This window comes from Coregonus clupeaformis, chromosome 34, assembly GCF_020615455.1.
Source record: "Coregonus clupeaformis isolate EN_2021a chromosome 34, ASM2061545v1, whole genome shotgun sequence".
Lineage (NCBI taxonomy): Eukaryota > Metazoa > Chordata > Actinopteri > Salmoniformes > Salmonidae > Coregonus > Coregonus clupeaformis.
Window position 1 is genome coordinate 38,522,315 of NC_059225.1, and position 25,303 is coordinate 38,547,617.

General features: G+C 47.7%; 1 protein-coding gene across 1 annotated transcript; it reads right to left on the bottom strand.

The window, feature by feature from the left end:
* Positions 1–24,340, bottom strand: ero1a (endoplasmic reticulum oxidoreductase 1 alpha). The gene is given in 14 exon segments (XM_041847105.1): positions 1–4; positions 13,117–13,191; positions 13,193–13,248; positions 15,207–15,293; positions 15,540–15,609; positions 16,110–16,341; positions 22,570–22,616; positions 22,803–22,929; positions 23,200–23,279; positions 23,389–23,456; positions 23,623–23,652; positions 23,739–23,824; positions 23,910–24,027; positions 24,293–24,340. Coding segments are annotated over 14 exon segments (1,128 nt in total).
* Between the last annotated feature and the right edge of the window lie 963 nt (positions 24,341–25,303).

Consider the following 25,303-nt stretch of genomic DNA (forward strand, 5'->3'; position numbering starts at 1 on the left):
TCATCTGAAAACACAAGGTATAACACAAGGGTCCTCTACAGAACTAGAGGCTGCATTCAAGGGCACGATAGAGCCCCACTGTGGAGGTGTCATAATACCCATAAAACCTAGTGATCAAACAGGGAAATGGTTCCAATCGTTTTTCCACCGTTCATTTTTCCCATAGGGGATTTTAGAAACACTTAAAATAAGGGTTGTGTTTCGTGTAAGCTTACCCTGGCGTGCCGTTTTTATAACCATGTAAATCTCTCTCGGACAAGGTGACTTTTATCAATATATTCAGATCTATTTACTCTCAGATTCGAAAATGCTAATTAGTATCAAAGTAGACATCATGTAAAACTACAAATCCCTGCAAGCTCCTGCACGTCATCTTTAGCTGACACCTTTGCTAACAGGTATTGTGTCAATTTAAAACTTGCACAAGACAGTTCACAGAATTATCCATTTAAAGAAATGTAGCCAATTTATTCATTACTACATTTAGCTAACAATAGATAGTTAATCTTACCTTTGCCTCGATTTCGGCAGTCTCGTCCAGATCATCATGGCATTTGTAGTTTTTTATGATAGCCACATTAGCAGCTAATTAGCATTTCATTTTGGGGAGGTAAATACAGGCGAATATATTGATAAGAGTTAACTTGTCCCAAAGAGATTTACACAGTTATCAAAACGTCATGCCAGGGTAAGCCTACATGAAACACAGCCCTTATTTGTAAATGTTTCTAAAATCCCCTACGGGAAAAATGAATGGTGGAAAAACCATTTCCCTGTTTGACCGCTAGGTTTTATGGGTATTATGACTCATACTGTGGTACTCTATACATAACAATAGAACAAAACAGGGGCGTGTTTATCAAGACATGCAATGGACAACGTTTTAAATTGTTTTGTAACGTAAAATGAATATTTGCATTTCTTATTTGATGTCCAGGTAGTCTCTCCCTGTTTCGTTGTGTTTTGAACACAATGAACACAGCCCAGTTCTCTGAAGGCTCAAGAAGCCTCTGGTTGTCAATGTGACTGCAACTGATAAATCAACCATAAATATGAAACGGCCACTTTCTTTGATGGTGCAAACCATAACCGGTGCGGTAAGAGTTGGTTTGCATTCCTAAGTACCGACCAACATTATCCTCTCACAGAGGTCTCTCTTGTCTGTGAACGACTAGACATCGAAATTGGGGTTTGTGTCTTGGCTGAACCCTCGACTACAATTAAATTATCCGTGTTTTAAAGCAGATCAGGTTTGAGCTCCTGTGTATTTTGACAAGGCTGTTCAATCTACTGTTTTCCCACTTCTGATCATGCAACTGATCTTGATTTACAGTTGATCCATAATCAACACCCTTCTGCCTTTACCAATATTCACTAGGATGCCCAAGCATGTGGTCAATACAGTCAGTGTGAGGAGTTATCAAAGCCAGTGCTTTGCGTCACTTGGAGCAGAGGAAACCCACAGCAGATGGGCAGTGAAATGCATGATATAAGCGTTAAAAAAACAAACGTGTTTGTGTACTGGTGATAGCACAAGTAAAGTATATAATCCTTCACGTGCTGGAGGAGGAGGACTGGAAATGACAATGATAAATGTGTATAATTTCAAAGGCTACTGACCTTGATAGGGAAAAGATAGTCGCACATTCATCTCTCCTTTATTTGACCAACATTTTGGCTAAAGAGCCTTCATCAGAGTATGACCCTGATTATGACTCTTATATAAAACAGTGAAGTGGATAGCCACTCAGAGATTAGCCTGAGATTGGAAGGTTGGGGGTTCGATCCCCGGGTGAGTCATAACCAAAGACTCAATACCTCTGCTTGGCACTCAGCATAAGACCCTGCGATAGACTAGCTTCTTGTCCAGGGGGTGTACTTGTACATTAAGCTGCCTCATGCTACAGAAATGTCTGGCTCAGACAAAGCTGTTTACTCTTACAGCAAGAAGAGATGAGTGTGCGACTTTCTTTTTTATTTGTGTGTAGTATCTTTCGCTAGTCAGCACCTCATCAAAAGGGTGTGTGTTCTTTATGTTTTTACTTAAAAGATTGTGTACAGACCAATGTTTATTTCAGTCATAGAAAACAATCTCTACACATTACATGCAGTTACCTTACAGCCAATAAGCCATTGAGGAAGATTGGATAAGCACTTGGAAAGGCCCTGAGAAGTGTACACATTCTATCAATGGTTGGTCAACATGTTTTACATGTATGCAAAATGTTTCATGTCGGTAACATTCATCATTCACCAATAAATTAATTGTGAAAAGCTATTGCAAGCAAAACGGTGCAAAGTATTATTTTGTTTAACCTGATACAGTATCGAAGTGCCATGTAGCTGAAAGGGTATTGGTTACGGTCCATGTTCCTTTGTTTGTTTAGTTAGATCCCTTGTAAGTCACTTGTCAGGATTTTCGTATGTGTCTTTCAGCAGCCCTAAACACCACAGCTACATGTTGTTGCTGTTGATTTTGAATAATTTCAATCAGCCTAGAAAATGGTCAATATGAATTTTTGGTCATTCTTTTGAGGGTATGTGGCTTTGAAGGGATGTGTGGGCTTAGGCTACCAGACCTTAGACAGCAGTGATCGGAACTCGGATGCATGTTGATATCCTGAAAAACTAAATTTAAACCTTTATACGGAGAAGTGGTTGAAAGTTACAAGGAGTGTGGGCCATATAGACTGTGTGTACAAAATACCTTCCTAATATTGAGTTGCACCCCCTTTTGCATGGACTCTACAAGGTGTTGAAAGCATTCCACAGGGATGCTGGCCAATGTTGACTCCAATGCTTCCCACAGTTGTGTCAAGTTGGCTGGATGTCCTTTGGGTGGTGGACCATTCTTGATACACACAGGAAACTGTTGAGCGTGAAAAACCCAGCAGCGGTGCACTACCATACCCCATTCAAAGGCACTTAAATATTTTGTCTTGCCCATTCACCCTCTGAATGGCACACATACACAATCCATGTCTAAATTGTCGCAAGGCTTAAAAATCATTCTTTAACCTGTCTCCTCCCCTTCATCTACACTGATTGAAGTAGATTTAACAAGTGACATCAATTAGGGATCATAGCTTTCACCTGGATTCACCTGGTCAATCTGTAATGGAAAGAGCAGGTGTTCTTAATGTGTTGTACACTCAGTGTAGATTTCATGTTGATTTGAACTGGAATGTCTTCTCTAGTATTTCAAATTCTATGCCAGAGACTATTGTTGTCACGAGTTACAAAGCCAGAACCCAGAAGCAGACCAGGGGCCTGTTGCACAAAAGTAGAATTAAGACATCCGGGATAAATGACTCAGCTGAGCTCAATGAAGCCAAAACATGTGCGTCCAGGCTTAATTGGTTGCACAAAGACCAAGCCAGGATGAGCAGACACGGATTCATTAAGCCAGGTGAAACCAATCCTGGATAGGTGCGCGCTCACGGCTCACTCAAATAGACCCCGCCACAGATCACAGATTAACTGATTTACCATGGCAACTAGAGCCGCGTACTTTTCCCCGTCGGAAGCACAAATCCTCATGGAGGCATACGAGGAGGTAAAAGATATAATTAAGAAGAAAGGCAACACCGCCACAGTGATAAAGCAAAGAGAAAAAGCGTGGCAAAGTATTGCAGACCGCCTGAATGCGTAAGTAGTGCACAATTACACACTCACCGCTCCGCTGAAACATCACAATTACAATTCAAATATTTAATTCACATCTCCAAAAATGCAGTTGTACTGTAATTATGAAACGGTTAAATTTTTTAATTGAAATGCACTGCAGATATGAGTGAAATTGTGTAAAGTAACTCCATCACACTGTATAAAGCTATGATAAATTTTTTGATATTTTTACTGAAAACAAGACAAAAATACCAAGTAATTTTTTGCAGTGTGACTCCATTAAATTGTGTGTGTGTGTGTGTGTGTGTAGATTAAACATGAACGGGCCAAAACGGACATGGCAGCAGGTCAAAATCAAATACAAGAACATTCTGCAGAATGGTATGGTCCCTGACTAATATTTAACAAAGCACAAGCATATATTGTACCCAGAAGGTGCCTGCTCACACATTGTCTGTACTGTTTTAGCAGTGAAAAAGAATACCCACAGACAAGGCACGGGTGGTGGGTCACCAAAGGCTGACCTTACCCCAGCAGAGGACATGGCCTTGGAGCTAAATAAAGGCAGGCCCGTCTTAGAGGGGATCCCTGGGGGGAAAGAGACGAGCATAGGTTCCTCCCAAGATGCCACCCGCTTCATTCAAGGTATGTCCTTCCATCTCTACATGGGATACAACCACATTCATATTGAATCAATTTGGACTGTCTGACTTTGGTTTACCTATTGCCTTGCAGTGTCTGGCAGCACTGTGTTCCTGTTAGAGCCACCAGCACAAGCACCAGACGATGCTGATCCAGTGAGTACTCCATCAAAGGCATACTGTAGGCCTGGCATGTCTTGTCTACTAGCTTCAATATGAATCCGATTAAATGTGATAGGGTGAAGGCCCCAGTGCAGCAGCAACAGCACATGATGGAGACGATGATGAGGAGGAGACCATCTCTCTGGATTCCAGAAGGCATGAGGTATCATGTTAAGACTGTGAAAGTACTATTTACTCTACAATGGTGAGGAGTCCTCATCAAAATCCAAAAATCTAATTTCTTTTACAGGACCCAGATGCTATACAGTGGGAAAACCAGCCTGGCAACATAGTGCGTATTAATAAAAGGACACCACATCCTGCCAAATTCCAGCTGCGCTAATTGTATTGTGTTCACAGAGCTCACAAGCTATCAGAAAGTTGTATGGCAACCACCTCCGGCGCCAAATAGAACTGGCAGACATAGACATTCAGTACAAGAAGAAAAAGATGGAAAATCTTGCACTGGAGTCCGAAATAAAAAAAGAGGACAATTAGGAAACTGGACCTTGAAATAAAAAAACTTGAGAGGGAGGTGAGATATGCCTTCAATGTACACTGTATGCTAACTGTAACACAAATGTATTAATCATTATTTTTCTTTCCTCCCCCAGCTCCAAGAAGATGACACAGCTCAAAATAAAAATTAGGTATATTCTCGTAAAGTCAAGTGAGCCATGACATATGAGCTCTTATTGTGAGCACACAGGACGGTGGCATCTTTCTAAGTTTTTTTTATTTTCCCAGCAATCAGTACAACCAAGTCATTGTTATAAGGCATCGCCCTCTTTTGCCCACCCCCAGCACCAGGTGTGGCCACTAGCCTATATGAAGGCCCAAAATTGTGTGTTCCTTTCTGCTCTGACAATGGCATGCCCATTCGTGCGAGATGTGGTGGATGAAGAAGCACTTGTGCTGAGGAGAGCCTTCAGGCGAGAAAGGGTCTTCAGGGACCGGTTGGACCCACTGGCCTTCCCTGATGACCATCTATATGAAAGATACAGGTTTTCTGCAGATGGCATCAGGTATCTATGCAGACTACTGGGTCCCAGGATTAAGCACCGCACTGCACGGAGCCATGCACTGAGTGTGGAGCAAATGGTTTGTGTGGCCTTGCGCTTTTTTGCTAGTGGAGCCTTCCTGTACTCAGTGGGGGGTGCAGAACAGCTGAACAAGGCCACAATTTGCCGCACAATAAGGAGTGTGTGTCTGGCTATCAAAGCATTAGCAGATGTCTTCATCTCCTTCCCTGGCCACAGAAGACTCTGTGACATCAAAGAGGAGTTCTATAGGATTGCAGGTAAGAGGATCTACAAATTACAGGACAACTGTTAACACATAGTAGGATACTCATTACTTTGTGTGACAGGTTTCCCCAATGTCATTGGTGCAGTGGACTGCACACACATAAGGATAAAAGCCCCCTCAGGTGCCCATGAGGCCGATTTTGTGAATAGGAAATCCTTTCACAGCATTAATGTTCAGGTGAACATAACTTTTTGATATTGTCCATTGACGAACACTCTGCATTGCCAGTGATGTGCATTGATTGGTGTAATATTCCTCATCTTATGATTTCAGATGGTCTGCAATGCTGACTGTGTGATCAGCAATGTTGTGGCAAAATGGCCTGGCTCAGTCCATGACTCCAGAATCTTTCGGGCCTCTGAAATCTATCAGTGCCTATCACAAGGTAAGCCACACAACCCCTATTTATAACCATCATGGCTGTGTCAAGAATATCACTGTGTTTATGAGGTAGTAATGATGAGATTTTGTGTTGACAGGTGAATTCTCTGGTGTGTTGCTGGGAGACAGGGGTATGGCTGCCAGCCTTTTCTCCTGACACCTTTCACAGACCCCCAGGAAGCACAGCAGGCCTACAACCATGCCCATGCCAGGACCAGGGCCAGAGTTGAAATGACCTTTGGCCTCCTGAAGGCACGCTTTCACTGCCTTCACAAATTAAGGGTCAGCCCTGTTAGGGCATGTGATATTACTGTGGCTTGTGCTGTCCTCCACAATGTGGCCTGCCTGAGGAAGGAGAGGGCCCCCAGAGTGCCACCAGCCATGGACTGGGACAATCCGGCAATCTTCCCTGATGACGACAGTGGTCGGCTGCTGAGGGACCAATATGTGTTGAATTATTTTAGTTAGTATGTGTGCTTTCAATTTTGGTTAAATATGTCCTGCGGTGGCAGAGGAATTTGGGTTTTTTTGGGTTCGTTTTTTACGAATTTGGCCTCTTATGATGTTTATGCGGTATACTGTGTGTAATACAAGGCTGCAGGGAGGCTACTGCATCCATTCATTTGTCTGTTCAGTTGATGTGTATGGATTTGTCCTGCATTTATTTTAGTGTGCAGACATGCAGGGTGTGTTATATACAGACCTTTGAATGTGTATGTATCATTTTGTATAATATGCTTGGATTCTGTGCTTTCCATCTTGTAGAGTCACTGTGACTTCAGTTTCGAAAGGAGCTGATGGTTTACCTGCTTTGTTTTGTCCTTATTCAATAAAGGAACATAATGTTACACATTGTGTTTTTATATTCATATGGAATGTGTATTTGTTTATATGACAGAGTACTAGGGCCACACTGAAGAAAAAGGATAAAGTCATAAATTTATGAGGCTGGTTCTTTCTGCAGAAAAGCTACATATTGTTTTTACAGTTTTGATACTTATGACAATGTGATACTTAATATTCTGGCACATCAGCATGTCTTTGTTTATGAAACCATACTGAAGTACAATTTCACGAAATGCCCCACATCTGTCATTTTAACAACTGTCCTCCTTTAAAACAACTGGTTACAATATTATGACTTGTGTTTTTTTCCCCTCTGTGGCCCTAATATTCTATCATTTTATATATAGCCTTATAGTCTATGGGAAACTGTAAATTATCTAATGATAGCAACATCATCTAAAAATCATTTTTTATCCAAAATCATTGAAATTAATGATCACAAACGTTTAAATAATGACAGTGGGTCTAGTTATATGTGATAACAATGTATAGTGAGCAGTGAAATAACTATTGGTTTCCATTTGTGGTGACTGCTGACTGACATTAGGGATGAGATTAAATAGATCCTGGAATTTAGCCTGGTCTGGAGCAGGCTAGCTCCACAGAATAAATCTCCATGGTAATTTATACCATAACATATCCTCCTGCCCCCTATCCATCTTTAGTGCAACCGGATTACGGATCAATTGAGCCAGGATCACCAAGATATCCTGGCTTAATCCCTTATCCTAGTTTTGTGCAACAGGCCCCAGGACAAGGTAAGTTGAAACGAAGGTGAGTGTTTATTTACAAATTCAAGAGTGATGCTGAATAATCCAGGGAACAGAGCGGGCGGCGTTGATTAGTTGTTGGGGGTGCAGTGGTTGATCCAATCATGGCTCGGCAGCCGCCGACCACCAGGCAGAGGTTGGATGAAGGTTCCGGACGAGTGACTGCAGATGGAACAAAACGGAGGTAAGTAAACAACAAACCAACAAGGTGCAAAACAACAAAACTAACGCTAGAAGCTCTAAGACTGATACTCTGGTAAACCTACTGTTCATGGCTAACGATCCGGCAGGGAATGGATGTTAGGCCAGAGCCTAAGAAGGGTGATGATCAGGACCAGGTGTGCAGATTGCTGATGGGATGCAGGTGCGGAAATCAAGAGAGCTCCCCGGAGCGTTCCAGAACCCACGGGAAACTGGAGATCACGAGTAGAAAAACTAGTCCACAGACAGGACCCGACTCAGACTGCCGGGATCGTTACAGTACCCCCCCTCCGACGAACGCCACCGGGCGGACTCCCCGGAGCGCCAGGATGGAGGCGGTAGAAGTCCCGGATGAGGTCAGCATCTAGGATCTGTCGCCGCGGAATCCAACTCCTCTCTTCAGGACCATACCCCTCCCAGTCCACGAGATACTGGAAACCCCGGCCCCGCCGTCTGGAATCCATGATGCGTCGCACCGTGTAGGCAGGACCACCTCCGATCATCCGAGGAGGAGGAGGAGGAGGCGGAGGAGGCAACAGAGGACTGAGGAAAACAGGCTTGAGGCAGGAGACATGAAAGGTGGGATGGACTCTGAGCGTCCTCGGGAGTTTGAGTCGAACTGCCACCGGATTGATCACCTTCTCCACCACAAACGGACCAATGAACTTCGGTAACAACTTCCTAGACTCAGTCCGTAAAGGAAGATCCCGTGTGGCCAACCAGACCCTATCTCCGATGGTGTAGGTGGGAGCGGGGATCCGGCGATGATTCGCCTGGAGCTGATACCGGTCCGAAACTCCTAAGGAGTGCCTTTCTGGCCCGATGCCAGGTCCGGTGGCAACGACGAATATGGGCCTGAACAGAAGGCACTGAGAGCTCCTTCTCCTGAGAAGGGAACAAGGGAGGTTGGTAGCCATACAGGCACTGGAAGGGAGACATCCCAGTGGCAGATGTAGGGAGAGTATTGTGGGCATACTCAACCCAAGGCAACTGAGAGACCCAGGAGGTGGGGTTGGAAGAGGCCAGGCAGCGTAGCGTGGATTCCATCTTCTGGTTGGCTCTCTCCGCCTGACCATTAGATTGGGGGTGAAAACCAGATGTGAGACTGACTGTAGCTCCAATGGCCAAACAGAAGGACTTCCAGACAGCAGAGGTAAACTGAGGGCCACGGTCGGAAACGATATCACTGGGCAACCCGTGGACCCTGAAAACCTCCCTAACCAGGATCTCGGACGTCTCCGAGGCAGAGGGAAGCTTGGCAATTGGCACAAAGTGGGCGAACTTGCTGAATCTGTCCACGATAGTCAGAACGACCGTGTTCCCCTCAGAAGCGGGCAACCCAGTGACAAAGTCCAGGGCCAGATGCGACCATGGTCGCCGGGGGAATAGGAAGGGGGTGAAGTAGTCCAGAGCTGGGCCGATTGGTACTCTTATTCTGCGCACACACTGGACAGGCAGCAACATAACCCCGAGTATCCTCGGCCATGGCAGGCCACCAAAAACGTCTGCGAAGAAACGCCATCGTCCGAGCCACGCCAGGGTGACAAGCCATCTTGCTGGCGTGGGACCATTTGAGGACCGCAGGACGAACCGACTCAGGCACAAACAACCGACCGGGTGGACCGTTACCGGGACCGGGCTGCGTCCGAAGAGCCGCCATCACCTCCTCCTCAATCTTCCACCTAACAGCTCCCACGACGCAGTTCCGGGGGAGAATTGTCTCGGTCTTGGACCCACTCTCCTCCGTCTTGGAGAACATCCGAGACAAGGCGTCCGCCTTGCCGTTCTTAGATCCAGGTCGGAACGTCAGGGAAAAATTGAATCGTCCGAAAAACAACGACCACCTGGCCTGACGGGAGTTGAGACGTCTAGCCGATTGCACGTAAGCAAGGTTCTTGTGGTCAGTCCAGACAATAAACGGCTGCTCCGCCCCCTCCAACCAGTGGCGCCACTCCTCCAAGGCAAGTTTCACCGCGAGAAGCTCCCGGTTACCCACATCGTAATTCCTCTCCGCAGGCGAAAGGCGACGAGAGTAGTAGGCGCAGGGATGGAGTTTACTGTCCGTGGAGCATCGCTGCGACAGGATGGCGCCAACTCCCACATCAGACGCGTCCACTTCAACGAGCGAACTGACGGGCCGTGTCCGGTTGAGAGAGAATCGGTGCGTTGGTGAATCGCCTCTTCAAATCCAGAAACGCTCGATCCGCCTCCGGATTCCACTTGAAGCTCCTGATACTGGAAGTCAAGGCCGTTAACGGAGCGGCCACACGGCTGTAATCCCGGATGAATCTGCGGTAGAAATTCGCAAACCCCAAAAATCTCTGGAGCTGCAATCTCGTACCGGGCTGGGCCCATTCCAGAACCGCTCTAACCTTCTCCTGGTCCATCCTAATCTCTCCCCTGGAGATGATGTACCCGAGAAAGGATGTCGTGTGGGCGTGAAACTCGCACTTCTCGGCCTTCACGAACAGGCGATTCTCCAACAATCGCTGCAGAACCTGCCGGACATGCTGGACGTGGTCGGAAGGTTCCTTCGAGAAGATCAGAATGTCATCCAGGTAAACAAACACAAAGAGACCGATCATATCTCTCAGGACGTCGTTCACCATACTCTGGAATACCGCTGGAGCATTGGTCAGTCCAAACGGCATCACCTGATACTCGAAGTGACCCATCGGTGTATTGAAACCCGTCAACCACTCGTCTCCCTCTCTGATCCGGACCATGTGATACGCATTGCGTAGGTCTAGCTTGGTGAACACCGTAGCACCCTGTAAGGAGTCGAAGGCAGAACTCATCAAGGGCAGGGGATACTTGTTCTTGACCGTGATGTCATTCAAACCCCGATAATCAATACACGGTCGAAGGGAGCCATCCTTCTTACCCACAAAGAAGAATCCTGCCCCCAGGGGTGATGACGAGGGACGAACGAGACCAGCAGCTAGGGACTCCTTGATGTAGGTCTCCAAAGCCTCCCGTTCAGGGCGGGAGATACTGTATAACCTTCCCTTGGGGTAGACAGCTCCAGGGAACAGGTTGATGGCACAATCATATGGTCGGTGGGGAGGGAGTGACAGAGCCTTCTGCTTACTGAACACTTCCCCCAAATCGTGATATGTCTCGGGAACCAGGGACAAATCTGGGGGTTTAGCCTCAATCACCTGACTGGGAACCGAATGGGGACAGGCAGTCTTGAGACAGTTAGCATGACAATCAAGGCTCCAACTCGTTACCTTGCCCGTCACCCAATCGAACGTGGGATTGTGTTCCTTCAGCCAGGGGTATCCAAGGACCAGAGGAACATGGGAAGACGGCAGAATGAAGAATGAAATCATCTCCGAATGATTCCCCGACAACAGCATCTTAACCGGTTCAGTCCTCATCGTGATACGTGCCAGACTACTGCCGTTCAGAGTGGTCGCTTCAATGGCTTCCGGCAATTGCTCCTTGGAAAGCCCCAGCTGTTCCACCAACTCGGCATCAAGAAAGCTTCCATCGGCACCTGAATCGATAAAAGCGTTAATCGCTAAGCTCTGATTCCTGTTCACAAGGGTAGCCGGGAAACGGGGTCTGACAGAGGTACTGAGAGGTTGAAACTGGCTCGCTAAAAGTCCTCCCAACTTTAGCGAGCCGGGCAGTTTGACGACCGCCGGGAACAAGTGGAGATGTAATGTCCCGAGCTACCACAGTAGAGGCAGCAGTTGGTCTTACGTCTATGTTGACGCTCCTCCTTGGTTAACCCGTGCCGCCCCACTTGCATGGGTTCAGAATCGGGAGAGAGGACCTCATCACTAATCCTTTGTGGTGGAGAATGATCGACGTGTTCTGGTCCACCACCCGACCCGACTGGGAACTGAGAAGCTGATCGATTGGACGGACCCCATTGCTTCTCCCTCCTTCGCTCTCGGACTCGATTATCCACCCGAATAGACAAGGCTACCAAGCTGTCCAGGTCACTAGGCTCCGGATAGGAGATCAACTCATCCTTGAGCTGCTCCGACAGACCCTGGTAAAAGGCCGCTTGCAGAGACTCCTCATTCCACCCACTCTCCACAGCCAACGTCTTGAACTCGATCACGAAGTCGGCCACGCTGCGAGTTCCTTGGTGAAGCGAAAACAGGCGCCTAGCTGCGTCCCTCCCTCGGACGGAATGGTCGAAGAGCTTCCTCATCTCGGCCGTGAACCCCTGGTATGAAGCCATGCAGGGGTCTTGTCGTTCCCAAACGGCTGAAGCCCACTCCAGCGCTCGACCACGCAGCAACTCAATCACAAAGGCTATCCTAGCCTTGTCTGTGGCATAAGAGTAGGGCTGTAGATCGAACACTAACCCACACTGCATAAGGAAAGAACGGCATCTTCCCAGCTCCCCCTCATATTTATCCGGCGTCGGAACCTTGGGCTCACGGAAGGACACAGCTCCAGACGCGGCAGGCGAGATGGGTGAAACCCGGTAGTGGATCCTCCACCGGAAACTTGCGCTGGTTCTGGACCTCCGTCAGACCGGTAGAAAGGTTCCGAACTGACAACGCTATCTCCTGTAGTGCCGTGCTATGTTGTCCCAACATCTTCTCCTGATGGGAAATGGCATGGCGAACAGAGTCCAGGTCCGCTGGGTTCATTACTGGCCGGATCGTTCTGTCACGAGTTACAAAGCCAGAACCCAGAAGCAGACCAGGACAAGGTAAGTTGAAACGAAGGTGAGTGTTTATTTACAAATTCAAGAGTGATGCTGAATAATCCAGGGAACAGAGCGGGCGGCGTTGATTAGTTGTTGGGGGTGCAGTGGTTGATCCAATCATGGCTCGGCAGCCGCCGACCACCAGGCAGAGGTTGGATGAAGGTTCCGGACGAGTGACTGCAGATGGAACAAAACGGAGGTAAGTAAACAACAAACCAACAAGGTGCAAAACAACAAAACTAACGCTAGAAGCTCTAAGACTGATACTCTGGTAAACCTACTGTTCATGGCTAACGATCCGGCAGGGAATGGATGTTAGGCCAGAGCCTAAGAAGGGTGATGATCAGGACCAGGTGTGCAGATTGCTGATGGGATGCAGGTGCGGAAATCAAGAGAGCTCCCCGGAGCGTTCCAGAACCCACGGGAAACTGGAGATCACGAGTAGAAAAACTAGTCCACAGACAGGACCCGACTCAGACTGCCGGGATCGTTACAATTGTACCTTCCAAAGGCAATGATGAGGGACAATATCTCTTGGCAGCTGAGCTGGAAAATGGGCTGGCCACTGCTGGATTTGAGCCTCGATCTGTCGCTCGGAAAACAAGATCTTCAGGGCTGTGCCTAACCCTTGGGTCTGCATGGGGATTCGAGAACATACTTTAAGCATTCATAACAACCTAATGCAGTGGTGGTCGGTGCTGTTTAAGATGAGGGAGGATGCACATTTTATTTATAAGCATGGCCTTATTTCTATTCCATTCACCCAGCTCAATGTAACATCGATAGGTTTAGGCTACTACATGATACTTGAATTTTCCCTATACCCATCATGAGGTTGCTACAACCTAGCCTATGAATGAAAGTTTACAGCGTAGGTGCACAGGTCGAGATACATTTTAGTAATCACGGTGACAGACAGTGACACATTCAATACCTCCTTGCACACTCTAATGTAATCATTAGTCCAACAGTTGCAAATGTGAGTTTCTATTGGACAAATTCAGGTATGTTTATCCCCGTTTCGTTCTGCTTCCGTTTAAGGAAGGTTTTTCTGCTTCAGTTTAAGAAAAGTTTTTCAACAGAATTGGCAGAATGAATACACCCCTGATCACACGCAAACACAGTTAACTTTCATAGCAGTCACATACAAACAGCATGATCACTTTTCTTGTTGAATGATTCCTTCTCGCATCTACGTGCTCTCCTCCTCTCACATTTTCCCTTTGCTTGTGGACTTCAGTGCACAACACATCAGCTGTATTTGACCTGGTGAAAAAAACTTTCCAAGCCAAACCTTCATATCATAACTGCTAACCACAGCCTATATCGTTGTCACCATATTAACTAACGTCATAGTCAACATAGATACTAGAACTAACGCGTTAGTAAATCGCTACAATCATACAGTACAGTGTACAGTAAGCAAGCAGTTTAGCAGTTACACCGGCGGGCCCCGGTGGCAATAAATTACTCAAACCAAAAGCTTACCTTGACTTGGAAGAGTTCCAGTGTTGCATAGCCAGCTAGCTAACATAGCATTCCTCTCTGTTTGAGCAGGGTATTTGAGTAGGCTAAACTAGCTAGCTGCGTTCACTAGCTGTGAAAGTTAAAGTAAAATAAATACAACAAAATATAGCTTCTCCTTCATTTCATGGGGCTCCCGAGTGGCGCAGCGGTCTTGAGGCGTCACTACAGACCACCTGGTTCGATCCCAGGCTGTATCACAACCGGCCGTGATTGGGAGTCCCATAGGGCGGCGCACAATTGGCCCAGCGTCGTCCGGGTTTGGCTGGTGTAGGCCGTCATTGTAAATAAGATATTGTTCTTAACTGACTTGCCTAGTTAAATAAAGGTAAAATAAAAATACATTTCTGAAGCAATGAATTTGTTCAAAACTGTTGTCTTTCTCTCTCTTTGAGTCAACTACTCACCACATGTTATGCACTGCAGTGCTAGCTAGATGTAGCTTTCAGTACTAGATTAATTATCTGATTCTTTGATTGGGTGGACAACATGTCAGTTCATGCTGCAAGAGCTCTGATTCGTTGGAGGATGTCCTCTGGAAGTAGTCATAATTACTGTGTAAGTCTATGGAAGGGGTGAGAACCATGAGCCTCCCAGGTTTTGTATTGAAGTCAATGTACCCAGTGGAGGACAGAAACTAGTTGTCCTCCGGCTACACCATGGTGCTACCCTACAGAGTGCTGTTGAGGCTACTGTAGGCCTTCATTGCAAAACAGTGTGTTTTAATCAATTATTTGGTGACGTGAATATATTGATTATAGTTTTATTTTAAAAGGATAACTGTTTTTCCCACTATTTTTATTTGTATGAAATTCACTGAGGAGGATGGTCCTCCCGTTCCTCATCTGAGAAGCCTCCACTGACCTAATGTCATCCTAATGTCACCTACATTGGTCACAGTATAACAACAATATTACCTCACTAACTAAAATAGATCTTTGTATCACCACAATATGTTTCTGAGCAGTCAAATATCCCTCCCCCACACACACACACACACACACACACACACACACACACACACACACACATAGACACAGAGTAAAGGGAACTTTCCTGTTCACTCACCTGCAGTTTGCCCCAGAGCCTGCACTTAACGCAGCCCATGCAGCCCATTATCCTGGAGATGTTGCAGAAGGTCAGCCTAAAGTCCTCCTGACGTTAACAACAAGAGAAAGAGAAGCACAGATAGTGGTGTTAGTTTATCAGATAGGACTACTATCTCAATTGAATGAGTATGTGGCCACAGCACATTATCGTTACTGCCGTCCCAAAGGGCACACAAATCCCATGAAAAGGGGAGACTAGGAGGTATAGTCTCTACTTTTTTTCACAATCTCAGTTGGACAGCGCTGCAGTCTTATGAGTGGTATATACTATAGGCATATATGGCATACCGACCTTGAGCGTGGCATCTTCTTCCATATTCCCAGCAAACAGAGATGTCTCATCAAAGTGCAGAGGGAAAGACCTGAGGTCAGGATGTAAGAACCTTTTATATAATCTTTTATGACGTATTACTGCTTATATATTATTTGTGAGGCATCTAAGGAATTCTTCTGAAGACTGTAGGAATGCCTTAGAACCAGTGGAGGCTGCTTAGGGGAGGACGATTCATAATGGTTGGAATGGAGTCAATGGAATGGTATCAAACACATGGTTTTTATGTGGTTGATACCATTCCATTGACTCCATTCCAGCCATTATTATGAGCCGTCCTCCCCTCAGCAGCCTCCACTGCCTAGAACATCATAAAGCCTTTATAAGTTGTTGTTCGTTCAAAGTGGGACGACTATATCAATACACTTCTAATTCTTCATTAGCCACCAAACGGAAAAAACAGGCTGAAAATGGGATGGTCTACTTGGACTTGTCCTATAAGCAACGATCATTTTCCATTGCGTGCCCTAATGAACATGACCCTGGTGAGTTAGCCAGTTATTCTTTGCCTGCAGCCTGCAGTACACTCACTTAGCCACCTGGAAGAGCTCTAGGAGCAGGAGTTTGTGTCGTTGGTTCCTGGGTGGGCTGGCCAGTGTACAGCTGGAGGAGAGGCAGAACTTGGCCAGTGCACGCTGTTCCATCAGGTAGAGGAAGTAGAGGTCGCGCAGCCTCTTTGGGCTCTCGCCATTGGTCAGCTGGACGTTGAAGCGTTGCTGGAACTCGGCGACGTTGTGAACTCACTTCTTCTGGAACCAGTTGTCTGACGAGGAAGGATGTGAGACTATGGCCCTGTCCAGAAACAAACGCTAGTCCGTACCTGTTTTACACTTGGAGATCTGAGAGGATTTGATAGGTTTAAGCAGTATAGCTCCACCTAGGCCTCTTGTACCCTCTGATAGGCTTGCTTACATCTGTCCAATCCTCTCAGATCTCCACAAGTGTCTAGTGAGTAGGCGGTAGGAGCTAGCAGTTATTTCTGGACAGGGCCTTTGATACTCTCCACAGCAATAGACATATTCCAATATATTCCCAGGGAATATTTGCATTGTAGAAATAAAGAGGTGAAAGGTAAACAATGGTACAGTATGTGCATAAGAGTTCATCTGGGCAACAAGCTGAAACTTGCAGAAATGTGGATGAACAATTCAGTAGCTGAATTAGGTATTTAACAAAAACATAAAACAATCCATCACAGGTTTCCCCCTAAAATCCCCATAGCGGTTCTGATTGACTAAAGTCATAGGGAGAAGGAAACTACTGCATTGAAGAATGATGACAGACTCCAAAATATTCTGAATATACCAACCAGCTTCCTCTCTCTGGAGGTAGTTTTAGACCTGTGTGTGTGTGTGTCAGTGTGTGTGTGTGTGTGTGTGTGTGTGTGTGTGTCTGTGTGTGTGTGTCCAGGAGGTACCAGGCAAATGTCTTCCTTGAGATTATAGATTTTATGGGATATGCTCAATTTAGCTAATTGAACAAACATTTCATGGTCCAATAGATTTATAGTTGAAAAGGAACATGATACAGTTTCTGTGAGTGGAAAGAAACAATAAAGATGAATGAAAATCGTTGGTTGCAACATATATATAATCTTGACACTTAGATCAATGTCACGGTTTCTGCCGAGGCTGCTCCTTCTCCTTGTTCGGGCAGGCTTCGGCGGTCGTCGTCCCCGGAGTACTAGCTGCCACCGTTCGTTGTTTCTGTGTTCGTTTGGTTTGGTCTGTTTTGGTACACCTGTTTCTCATTTTGTCTTGATTATGTGTCCTTTAAGTTCTCGTTGTTTCTGTCTTGTGGTTGTGTGTAGTTGTTCATTGTCAGCAGGTGTTTCCATGTCAAGTTTATGCTCTATTTCTGTAGAGAGTCCGCACTATTGTGCGTGTTTGGTTTATTACGCTGAGTGCGTTATTTTTCTTGTGCCTCCGGCTCTGTTTGTAGCCGTTCATTCTGTGGACTTGATTAAAGTATTTTGGACTACTTCTGCATCCTGCATCTGATTTCCACACCACCCCCACGCCAGCTCTGACAGAACTACACACCACTCATGGAATCAGCAGGAGCAGCAGCAGCGACCGAGTCATGGGAGGAGCGCGTCCGCGGACAGGATGACAGGATAGCCCAGATCACCAACGCTCTTCAGGGAGTAATGAATACCCTGCATCGCCTGGAGACCAGTTGGGCACCCACGCCTCCTCCCACATTACCACCAGCACCGGTCAGTCCCTTTGTCCACGCTCCGGAACCCAGTGGGATTCGGCTCTCGCTCCCGAGGGCGTATGATGGTACCGCTGCCGGGTGTCAAGGTTTCCTCCTACAAGTTGAACTCTACCTCGCCACCGTACACCCGGTGCCGTCGGGACACGAGAGCGTTTCCGCCCTCATCTCCTGTCTCACCGGCAAGGCGTTGGAGTGGGCCAACGCCGAATGGAGGAGAATAGACCCCGCGACGATCACCTATGCGGAGTTCTCCCGTCACTTCAGGGCTGTATTCGACCATCCACCTGAGGGGAAGGCGGCGGGAGAACGTCTATTCTACCTCCGACAGGGGAAGAGGAGCGCCCAGGAGTTTGCACTGGAGTTCCGGACTCTAGCGGCAGACGCAGGGTGGAATGAGCGGGCCCTCATAGACCACTTCCGCTGCAGCCTACGGGAGGACGTCCGTCGTGAGTTGGCCTGCAGGGACACCACCCTCACGTTTGACCAGTTGGTGGATATGGCCATTCGCCTAGACACCCTGCTGGCCACCCGCGGACGTCCTGAGTGGGGGTCGTCCATTCCACCCTCCAGCACCTCCGAGCCTAGTCCTATGGAGCTCGGGGGTGCTGGCGCTAGAGAGGAGAGGAGAAGGAGCCCCAGGGGGACCAACCCCTGTACCAACTGTGGCCGTGGAGGACACACTGCGGCCAGGTGCTGGGGGGGGTCTCCTAGGGGACGAGACGGCAGGCCACGCACTGGGGAGTCCTTCCAGGTGAGTAGGCGCCCCACTTACCCAGAGCTCTCTGTTGTGCACCTAACCATACCTGTTTGCTTCCCACAGGTTGCACCTCGTTCCCAGCATAAGGCGCTAGTAGATTCAGGCGCAGCTGGGAATTTTATAGATCGGAGATTTTGTGCAGAGTTAGGGATTCCCCTCCTTCCTGTCAACAATCCTTTCCCTGTACATGCTCTAGATAGCCGTCCGTTGGGATCGGGGTTGATTAGGGAGGTCACAGCTCCACTTAGGATGGTGACGCAGGAGGGTCATGAGGAGACTATACAGCTATATCTTATTGACTCTCCTGCGTATCCGGTGGTGCTGGGGCTTCCCTGGTTGATTACCCATAATCCCTCTATTTCGTGGCAACAGAGGGCTCTTATGGAGTGGTCTGCCCAGTGTGTAGGGCGATGTCTGGGCGTTTCCGTAGGGGCGACCTCGGTGGAGAGTCCAAACCAAGTGCCCGCATTGCACATTCCCCCCGAGTATGAGGATTTAGCACTTGTGTTTAGTAAGGCGAAGGCGACGCAATTGCCACCACATAGACAGGGGGATTGTGCGATAGACCTCCAGGTAGGAGCTGCGCTTCCGCGGAGCCATGTGTATCCTTTGTCTCAAGAGGAGAAGAGAGCTATGGAGACTTACATAGCCGAGTCTCTGAGACAGGGATACATACGGCCCTCCACTTCCCCTGCGTCCTCAAGTTTCTTTTTTGTGAAGAAAAAGGATGGAGGTTTGCGCCCGTGTATTGATTACCGCAGTCTCAATCAGATTACTGTGAAATACAGTTATCCACTCCCTCTGATTGCGACTATGACGGAGTCTTTACACGGGGCGCGGTTCTTCACAAAATTGGACCTCAGGAGCGCATACAACTTGGTGCGTATTAGGGAGGGAGACGAATGGAAGACAGCATTTAGTACCACCTCGGGTCATTACGAGTATCTCGTCATGCCATACGGGTTAATGAATGCTCCTTCAGTCTTCCAATCCTTCGTAGATGAGATCTTCTGGGATATGCAGGGGCAAGGAGTGGTCGTGTACATTGACGACATTCTGGTGTATTCTTCTACCCGAGCCGAGCATGTAGCCCTGGTGCGCCGAGTGTTGAGGAGATTGTTGGAGCATGACCTATATGTCAAGGCAGAGAAATGTCTGTTTTTCCAGGAGTCTGTCTCCTTTTTGGGTTATCAGTTGTCTGCGTCAGGGGTAAAGATGGAGGTTGACCGTGTGTCGGCCGTGCGTAATTGGCAAACTCCAACCACTGTTAAAGAGGTGCAGCGGTTCTTGGGCTTTGCGAATTACTACAGGAGGTTTATCCGGGGGTTTTGGACAGGTGGCAGCTCCCATAACGTCTCTTCTAAAGGGAGGTCCGGTGCGCTTGCAGTGGTCTGCTGAGGCTGATAGGGCTTTTGGGAGACTGAAGGACCTGTTTACCACGGCGCCGGTGCTGGCGCATCCGGATCCCGCGCTACCATTCCAGGTCGAGGTAGACGCGTCTGAAGCCGGTATAGGGGCCGTGCTCTCGCAACGGTCTGGCACGCCACCTAAACTCCGCCCCTGTGCTTTTTACTCTAAAAAGCTCAGTCCGGCGGAGCGAAATTATGACGTGGGAGACAGGGAGTTGCTAGCCGTGGTCCAGGCCCTAAAGGTGTGGAGGCATTGGCTTGAGGGGGCTCAACACCCTTTCCTCATTTTGACTGACCACCGAAACCTGGAGTACATCCGGGCAGCTAGGAGACTGAACCCTCGCCAGGCTAGGTGGAACATGTTTCTGGCCCGGTTCGTTTTTAAGATCACGTACATCCCTGGGTCCCAGAACGGTAAGGCAGATGCCCTGTCCCGGCCGTATGACATGGAGGAGAGGTCCGTTGAGCCCACGCCCATACTCCCGCCGTCTTGCCTGGTGGCACCGATGGTGTGGGAGGTCGATTCCGAAATCGAGCGGGCGTTGCGTACCGATCCTAGCCCTCCACAGTGTCCTGTGGGTCGGACGTACGTTCCGCTCGAGGTTCGGGATCGACTTATATATTGGGCTCACACGTCACCCTCCTCTGGACATCCAGGGATTGGCCGGACGGTGCACTGCCTTAGCACTAAGTACTGGTGGCCAACGTTAGCCAGGGATGTGAGGGTTTATGTTTCCTCCTGCTCGGTGTGTGCCCAGTGTAAGGCACCCAGACACCTGCCCCGGGGTAAGCTACAACCCCTGCCCGTTCCACAACGACCCTGGTCTCACCTCTCGGTGGATTTCGTTACTGACCTTCCCCCCTCCCAGGGAAATACCACCATCCTGGTCGTTGTGGATCGGTTCTCGAAGGCCTGTCGTCTCCTTCCCATGCCGGGTCTCCCCACTGCCCTACAGACCGCTGAGGCACTATTTACTCACGTCTTCCGGCATTACGGGGTACCCAAGGATATAGTGTCTGATCGAGGCCCCCAGTTTACCTCTCGAGTCTGGAGAGCGTTCATGGAGCGCTTGGGGGTCTCGGTGAGCCTTACCTCGGGGTACCACCCGGAGAGCAATGGGCAGGTTGAACGGGTAAACCAGGATGTGGGTAGGTTTCTGAGGGTCTTATTGCCAGGGCCGGCCGGAGGAGTGGGCGAGGTATGTTCCCTGGGCCGAGATGGCCCAGAACTCCCTTCGCCACTCCTCCACCAGACTCACTCCTTTCCAATGTGTACTAGGGTACCAGCCGGCTCTGGCACCTTGGCATCAGAGCCAGATCGAGGCTCCTGCGGTGGATGAGTGGGTGCGGCGCTCGGAGGAGACATGGAACGCTGCTCACGTACATCTGCAGCGGGCCATCCGTCGACACAAGGCGAGCGCCGATCTCCACCGCAGTGAGGGACCGGTGTACGCACCGGGAGATCGAGTCTGGCTCTCGACCAGAAAACCTGCCCCTCCGCCTGCCCTGCCGGAAGCTGGGTCGGCGGTTTGTGGGGCCTTTTAAAGTCCTGAGGAGGTTGAACGAGGTGTGTTACAGATTACAACTTCCTATTGATTATAAGAATATTAACCCCTCGTTCCATGTGTCTCTCCTCAGGCCGGTGGTAGCTGGTCCACTCCAGGACTGTGAGATAGCAGAGACTCCTCCGCCCCCGCTGGACATCGAGGGGGCTCCGGCGTACACAGTTCGGTCCATCCTGGATTCGAGACGCCGGATGGGGGGTCTCCAATATCTCGTGGAGTGGGAGGGGTACGGTCCGGAGGAGCGGTGCTGGGTGCCGAGGAGAGATATCTTAGACCCGTCTCTTCTGACTGAGTTCCATCGTGGTCATCCCACGCGCCCTGCTCCGCGTCCTCCTGGCCGTCCCCGAGGCCGGGGTCGGCGCACAGCTGGAGCCGCGCGTCAAGGGGGGGGGGGGTACTGTCACGGTTTCTGCCGAGGCTGCTCCTTCTCCTTGTTCGGGCAGGCTTCGGCGGTCGTGGTCCCCGGAGTACTAGCTGCCACCGTTCGTTGTTTCTGTGTTCGTTTGGTTTGGTCTGTTTTGGTACACCTGTTTCTCATTTTGTCTTGATTATGTGTCCTTTAAGTTCTCGTTGTTTCTGTCTTGTGGTTGTGTGTAGTTGTTCATTGTCAGCAGGTGTTTCCATGTCAAGTTTATGCTCTATTTCTGTAGAGAGTCCGCACTATTGTGCGTGTTTGGTTTATTACGCTGAGTGCGTTATTTTTCTTGTGCCTCCGGCTCTGTTTGTAGTCGTTCATTCTGTGGACTTGATTAAAGTATTTTGGACTACTTCTGCATCCTGCATCTGATTTCCACACCACCCCCACGCCAGCTCTGACAATCAATTTGAACTTATTCTTAACAGCAAATTACTGCATTTGTAGATTATGGCATTACAGTGGGGAAAATTTTTATTTAGTCAGCCACCAATTGTGCAAGTTCTCCCACTTAAAAAGATGAGAGAGGCCTGTAATTTTCATCATAGGTACACGTCAACTATGACAGACAAATAAATACTTTTTTTCCCCACTGTACTACAGTGGGTAAATCATGTTAATTTACGACTGTAAGATACCATAGGATTTAAAGTCCGCTTCACAGTGTATGGTCTGAGGAAATTCATATTGTTGCCTACTGTAAAAATCCAACATTTAAATTACACTACAGATTCATTGTTTAAGAGGCAACTGATTCATATTCAAGGGCAGCATTTATGAACATTTATAAGCTTTACAACTTATAAGCACGTATGACATTTATAAAGCATTAATAAGCATTTATAATGACCTATTCACTTTAAGCAGTTCTCCTCATAGGTGCTGTTCCAGATTTGCCAGGCTTCTGGCCCTTTGTATCCTGTGAAGTGCTCTGGATTCAACAGTAGATCTACATACTGGGAATCAGGAGATTCCTCATCCTCATCTAACCTTAATTAAGAGGATGTGTCTGTTTAATACATTCTACTATACTGTAGCCTACAGGATACTGTAGCCTACAGCACATGAGGATGCTAAGAATGTGAAAGATTTGACATCCCTCTTGAGTGAAAAAAGCTGTTGCCACATGCACAAATAGTCCAGCTGTCTTTCACAGCTATTTGGACAAGTGTGATTTTTTTTTAAATATTATTTTTACTTAAACTTTGGACGAGTTTAAAAATCCTTCACTGAGAAGAGAACATGGTTAGCTTACCATCAATCACACAGAAGCGCTTTGCCTCGTCATCGTGCTTGTTCTATTCCAGGAGGGACTGCCTGGTCTCCTCACTACACAGGGAAACAACCACAGGGATATCAAGCTATTGGTCCAACAAAAGGGGGGGCCATGTAGTGTGTAGTAATGCTACCTCAGACTCTGCATAGAGCTCGTGATTTACCTGAGGAGCTGTCCACCACTCCAAGCTTCTCAGCCTTCTCACTATCGTGGTTGTTCACTTCTGCTAAGTACTGCTTACACACACAGACACACACACACACACACACCAATAATTCAACTATTTTAGCCCATCTAAATTGCCAAAGTGAACTACAGTAGCTATGTGATATGACCCTCCTAATCATTTCAAGTACTTCCCCTACATGAAGTTCCCAATTATATTCCCTTATTGTGGTGGACATTTGTTTTCACTCCCTCTGGAACCTCATTCTGTGGAACAGGAGTACAATCTTAACCCAACTTGAGTCAATATTTGGTCAGTGAGAGAGGAAGGCCTATGTTTGAAAGATACTCACTGGTGTGCACGGTATCACGGCACAGTTCCTATGTCCACAGAGGCTTTTGTCTGTCCAGAATGAACAAGGCTTATTCAGGTTCACCTAGTAAAGAAAGACATGGAGATATATGATCAGGGATGACATAGTTGGGACACATGAAATGACAGGTGTGATAAGTCTGACTCATCTTATAAAATCTGAACTAGACGGACTTAAGCAGTTTCTGAAGTTTGGGCAAGGGTCGCTCATTGTTGAAGGCATCAATTGCCTCCACATCACAAGCGCAGTCATCCAAGCTACCGGTCACCTGTGGTAACAAAACTGTACTTCAACTGTATAATTCATAGACTACTGCCGTGTATGAGATAAACATAATAGTTCTAAACCTATTGTAGTGAATCCGGGGGGTATCCCCAACCAGGACTTGAACCCGGGTCCAGCAACTGTCAAGCGAACACCTTAACTGTAACGCCAAGAGATACAAACCTCTTGATGAGGTCACTAGGTGTTGGGTTAAGGTCACTACATTACCCCCTTCCTTCAGGAGAGCGTGTGCCCACACTTCTCTATACCAAGTCCCTCATGTGTACACGCCTCTCTGATGGCCCCACGGCCGCCATCCCACTTCTGACACCAATGTAGCACATTCTGGGGGTAGCCCCGACCAGGACTTCAAAGTTATACATTATTTACAGCGACTCAAAGAAAAACAAAACATACACAATGGAGTCATGCCTTCTATTTTAGGTTATTATAAATTAAGACAGTAGTTGTACAAGGTCATATATGATGCACTATATATACAAAGATATGTGGATACCCCTTCAAATTAGTGGATTTGGCTATTTCAGCCACACCCATTGCTGACAGGTGTATAAAATTGAGCACACAGCCATGCAATCTCCATAGACAAACACAGGCAGTAGAATGGCCTTACTGAAGAGCTCAGTGACTTTCAACGTGGCACCGTCATAGGATGCCACCTTTCCAACAAGTCAGTTCGTCAAATTTCTGCCCTGCTAGAACTGCTAGAGCTGCCCCGGTCAACTGTAAGTGCTGTTATTGTGAAGTGGAAACGTCTAGTAGCAACAACGGCTCAGGCGCGAAGTGGTAGGCCACATAAGCTCACAGAAAGGGACTGCCGAGTGCTGAAGCGTGTAGCGCGTAAAAATCGTCTTTCCTCGGTTGCAACACTCAATACCGAGTTCCAAACTGCCTCTGGAAGCAACGTCAGCACAAGAACTGTTCGTTGGGAGCTTCATGAAATGGGTTTCCATGGGCAGTCGCACACAAGCCTAAGATCACCATGCGCAATGCCAAGCGTTGGCTGGAGTGGTGTAAAGCTCGCCACCATTGGACTCTGGAGCAGTGGAAACACATTCTTTGGAGTGATGTATCATGCACGGACGAATCTGGGTTTGGTGGATGCCAGGAGAATAGTCTTGTTGATACATTTCTAAGTTAAACAAATTACTTTAAACATTAACACTACAATTAAAATGGCTGCTGTAGTTGTGGCTATTTCCAGCGATGCAAAAACTGATGTCAAGGAAAATGAGACCTGGAGCAAGGTTGTGGGATGA